The following is a 5,315-nucleotide window of genomic DNA, read 5'->3' as shown; positions in this document are numbered from 1 at the left end:
TGGGCGAGAAGAAAAAAAACGGGAAAACAACGACCACAACCGGTGATCTCCTTTCTTCCTGCCCGACACCTTGCCGCTTTCCCTCCGAAACGGGACCGAGCTCGGGTAAAAGTTGACGGTAATGGAGCTTATCGTAATTAATCTACACCGTGCCGAAAAACTCGCCCGATCCCCGGGATGAATGTCGTCCAAAGCTCCGGGTAAATCGGCGCGCGGATCGTTCCGGCGTTTGTTTCGCCAGCAGAAAGAGTAACAAACAAGCCAAGGTGTACCCGTTACTCCTATTCGGGAGTTCTATTTTCTTGGCGGTCCAAAAATGATAGATCACCGTCGACCGACCGGTCCTGGGAAAAAGTGGAACGGGGCTCGGTCGGTTTCCATAAGCTACGCTTAGGTCAGGCCAGGTTTGGCAAGGACGCCTTTGGCCAGGACCGGGAAGGGTAGCCGAAATTGCATCGATCATAGTCGCGCGATCGTAATTGAGGCTTACGATTAATTTTAGCGCTAATCGATCACTTCTGTTGCGGGACCGTTTGTATGCTAATGGAGCCGGTTCTTATTCGCTTTCTGCTGCGAATCTTTCAGACCACAAAATGTGCATTTAGTTTTCGACACACTGACGATAACCAGATTACACCTCGCAATGACACCAGCGCGCAAAATGGGGCCCTTAAATGCCAACCGCTGTACCTCCCGCGTCGTCTCCGGGGGGAGGTGCGCTCACGAAGATGCAATTGTATCACGATTTACTCGCCATATTGAAACAACGTGAAATTACTATAATTTATCGCCCCGGCCGAAGACCGGCCCCGCCATGCGGATCGTCCAAAACCGCGGTGGCGCTTCGACCCTCCCGGACGCGCTGTTTCGGATTTGATTTATTGATCCGAACCCCGGCACCCCGGTCGGCCAGGAGCCGAGGAAAACCACGATCGGGTCGGCTGCGCTACCGAGAGTTCCGCCGAAGCGCCCGAAACTAGTTTACGGCGGCCAAGGGGCGCCAGTAATAGACCTCTTTTAAAGGGTACTTTTGCTGGGTAATCATCGGACCGGCGGAGAGATGAAGTGGTTCGTCGCCGGGTGACACGTTCGTTTTGAGCGACCTCCTCGGTGACCTCGGTTTTCGGGTGGCATTAATTCGATCAAATTTAATGGTAAATGTCACTGGGGGAGTGAGGGGCTCGATTGGGAGGGGATCGGGCCTGGACCTGAAGCTGGTAGATACATTCTGGACCGCGAATGAGTTTTATGTAGGCCGCAAATTGCGCCCGCACCCCGTTTTTTTTCTGTGGGACCCCTCGTCGCAAATTATTGTAATTTGACAGTTAAATTATCTTCCAAGGGAGCTAAGCATCAAAAGGTGAAAAATAACTAAATCAACCCTCAGCTGATAGCAAACGGATTCACGGTTTGTTTGTTGTTGAAAGAAATACATCTTTATTACGACTTGTTCGTTTGTCTAGTATCAAAACATCGTTCAAACAAGCTACAATTTACTGATCCGTCCAAGCGGATCCATACAACATACACAATATTTATTATAAACTGCACATTGCGGAAACAGTAAGCATCTTGTTTCACTGCAAATCACTTGCATGCGCCCTCCCTTATCGGTAATCAATCTCTAGCGGCATGGTAACGACGTCTCTGTATAAACCCGGAGCAATGTAAACCCCAACCTCTGTGAGCGGCAGCAGGCACCGAGCAGCAAATGAACGTTATTATTAAATGCAATCGATTTACAAACGGGACCGCATCCATCTCGTTCGATCGTTCGTTGCTTGTCGATCGTACTCCAAAAGGCACCGACTGCTCCGGACCTGCTGCCACATAGGAATACGCAGACGCATCGCGGAGGGAAGCCGAACGGAAAGAGCCGAAAAACAAGACGCCCGGTACCACACACGGTGCGGCACGATTGGACGCATAAATCTGACACTAAATATCGATAAATTCGGCTCACTGCGGGCAGCTGTGTCAGCCACCCCGTACAGTGCGGGCCACACACCCCGGAACGGTCCATCCGTTGGTGCGTGCACACATTTGCTCGCGGCAACCGGAAGTAAGAATTCCGGTGGGGTCGCTTCATTCGAAGAACTCGAGCGCCTACGATTTAGGTTGAGACCGTGAGAAGTGACGCTTCGCTGCGAAGCGAATCTCGCCCGACGATCGTCGCCATTTGCCTTTGATTAACCGTTTCACTGCTTGATTGATGGGATCCTCTCTCTATCCCGGGTCCCTGGGATCCCCTTGGCTAGATGATCTGGTGGGCTGATGCGCTGAAAGCCGATCGCAGCGGGATAAAGTCTATTACCGGCTCATGTTGCCTTATCGACGGGGAAAGAAAAAACGTTATGGGCATCGCATTTGGAGACGTTCTGCACGCACCTCAATTGCATACCCTACAGGTGCTAACTTTTGGAGCTAAACGCAGGCGCCGGGCATACTTCCTAGCCGGGTCAGATAAGACGGAGGTTCAAGTGAACCACGAAATAGAATTGTTGTTGATCGAGAGAAGCCAAGGTGCATGTCAATCAAAATGTTCAGCAGTCAAATTTAATCACTTATTAGTCAAAACCATTTGAAAACATGGCGCTTTGATAGGAAGGCAGAGAAAATATAAGAAACAAATGAGTTCCTGTGCTTCGTAGGCTTCCACCTTATACCTTCCTATTATACGCCATTTAGCTCCAGCTCTACATCTTATGTTTTCCTTTGTCAAATACTTTCTACTGCTGTGTCAGAACCGTTGCTCGTTTGTCTCGTTGTTTTCTCTCTCGACGAACGTACTACGACTTTAAGATCACTCTCCCGAAATGCACGTTGGTGTATCAATCTTCTTCAATTAAGGTTTAAGTATATTGTGTTCCCCACAGCGCCTGCAAAGGGAGGGATGCTGCCGCCGTAAGAGATTATGCGCGGCGGCTGTGGCAGCTACCAACGCCATGAGACCGTGTCCGGCCCTCGTTAATCCATGAGAAATTCCTGCTCCGGAGAGTTATCCAAATCCCGTGCCCGGTCAGTGCGTATTACGACGTTCTCGGTGAACGTGTGGCGCGTGCATCTGGGGCACCATGTTTCGCTGCTGGTAAGAGAACTGTCCAGGGGTGGTAAGCCAGTTGTGTTGACTTAATTGTGCCAAAAACCTTCCAGGTCACTGGCGCTGGTCTTGGGCACGCTGTTGCTGGCGTACGCCGAGGATAATGAATTCGTGGACGTGTGCTTCGCGCACGAGGGCGAGAAACCGCCGCACTGTGAGTTTATCGATTTCGACGACGTGTTCCAGACGTCGAGCACGGACATCAAGTTCAATTGGAGCTTCATTACGAAGCTGACGATCAGCAACAAAAAGATCATCGGCGTGCCGACGAAGATGTTCGCCTCGCTGCCGAACCTAGAGAGTTTCATCGTGCTGAACAGTTTGTTCTACCGTGAAATTGACCCGAACAGCTTCCTCGACTGCAACAAGCTGAACCACATCGAAATCACGGGCACCAATATTACGCTGCTGGATTCACACATGTTTCCCAAAACGCCCAAGCTGCAGTATCTGCTGTTTCACCATAACCAAATTGCCGAGATCAAGCACGATGCGTTCGAGTTTCTGGGTGAGCTGGAGGAGCTCAATCTGTCGTACAATAATCTGACCCGACTTCCGAGCGGAGTGTTCCATAAGCTGCGCAAGCTAAAAACGCTTGACCTGAACCACAACAGCCTAGTGCTGCTCAGCTTCGACAGCTGGTTCCCTCCAGACGGTGTAGTCGCGATGACGTATCTCGATGCATCATACAACCAGCTGGTCGATATGGCCTGGACGGAGATAACTGTGCGCAAGGTGAACCTAAAGTACAACAACCTCACGAGCCTCACCATCAACGGCAACTGTAGCGAGTTTCACGCTTCCCACAATGCGATCGACACGGTGACCATCGGTCGGAATTGCAGTCTGGAGAAGCTCTCCCTGGCACACAATCGCATCCAGGGATCGGACTGGCTGCAGCGGTGCTCCGAGACGCTACGATCGCTTGACATCTCGCATAATCTGCAGCAGAAAGGAACGGACTTTCTAAACCTCAAGCAGATTACCGCACTCAATATCGAGTGTACCAATATCAGCCTAAACTACAAGACTCTGCATGATCTGCGTAAGCTGCGCTTTCTGGACATCTCGTACAACAACCTCAAGCGTATCGACCTGGAGAACCTTACATCGCAGCGGCTGCTCGAGCGGCTCATGATCAGCGGCAATCCGATCGCAAACATTTCGATCAATGCGATCAAGCGCAACTTTCCCAACCTAAAGTCGCTCGGCATCTACGATCTGCCATGGAACTCTACCTCACTGTCGATCGCGATCGATGATCTGAAGAAGCACGACATCCAGCCATACATCCGCAGCGACTACCTTTTCGACGAGTCCAAATGTCCGCTCAAGGTGACGCCCTCGTTCGGCAACGACACGGACCACGACACCAGCGATGCCGAGCACAGCAAAGACAGGCGTGAACAAGTCGTCGGTGGCGATAAGACGTTCGAGTATGTCGTCATTGCGTTGCTGCTGCTGGCGGTGTGTGGCCTTTTGGCAAAGTTGTTTGTCGACAGCCGGTATTTCCCGGCGCTGTTCAAAGAGCGCATGCAGAGACGGACGTCCATCTCGCACGAGAGTTTGGTGTCGTGTGATTTGAATGGCTAGCCGAGAGTCATAGCCCGCGAAGAAGAAAACATAGGCAAATGCTAGCATTAGGAATTTAGGCTGCACATCGCGTTCCGGCATACGGTTTATGAAGCATATGGAATCGAATAGCAAAGAGTAACGTAACAACTGCGCAGCATTTGCTACATTGTGACTCATAGATAATCAACATAGACTTAAAGTTAGTACCATTAACTGAAGTGTTTGTATGATGTGTTCCATTTCCCGAAAATTCTAGTGATATTTCACAAACGACGCAAAATACGGCGGCCTTTGAATCGCACAACAAAAAGGAAGAAAAACGATCGTCCAATGAGTTGATTCGCGACCGTATAGGAAAAGCAGCACTTCCTTCAGCCCTTACTTTGGCACAAACAATTCACAATGTTCTGATAACACAATTTCAGGATTGAAAAAGATGTATCACCACTCCCGCCAGCATTGAATACCATATTTAAATCCACATTTTGATAAGCTTGTTTGTTTTCTACTTCATAGTCTTCTGTCGGTAGATGAAAGACGTTTAAAATGATTTTTAACAAAATTGAGCCAAATAAATTTCAAATAAAATCGATTTTGTCTCACTTCGTACAAGAGTTGTAAAAAAAAAGTCCTAAGGAAT

The 5,315-nt window shown here is 49.6% G+C and overlaps 1 protein-coding gene across 1 annotated transcript; it reads left to right on the top strand.

Annotated features, from left to right (window-relative positions):
- Nucleotides 1-3,074: 3,074 nt before the first annotated feature.
- On the top strand, nucleotides 3,075-4,878 carry LOC131260995 (prolargin-like). The gene is made up of 2 exons (XM_058262869.1): nucleotides 3,075-3,088; nucleotides 3,154-4,878. Exons 1-2 carry the CDS (start codon nucleotides 3,075-3,077, stop codon nucleotides 4,691-4,693), a joined length of 1,554 nt encoding a protein of 517 aa, XP_058118852.1. The 3' UTR covers nucleotides 4,694-4,878.
- The last annotated feature ends 437 nt before the right edge of the window (nucleotides 4,879-5,315 follow it).

This window comes from Anopheles coustani, chromosome 3 (assembly GCF_943734705.1).
Source record: "Anopheles coustani chromosome 3, idAnoCousDA_361_x.2, whole genome shotgun sequence".
NCBI lineage: Eukaryota > Metazoa > Arthropoda > Insecta > Diptera > Culicidae > Anopheles > Anopheles coustani.
The sequence above is the reverse complement of the archived record's forward strand: the minus strand, read 5'-3'. Positions and strand labels throughout refer to the sequence as shown.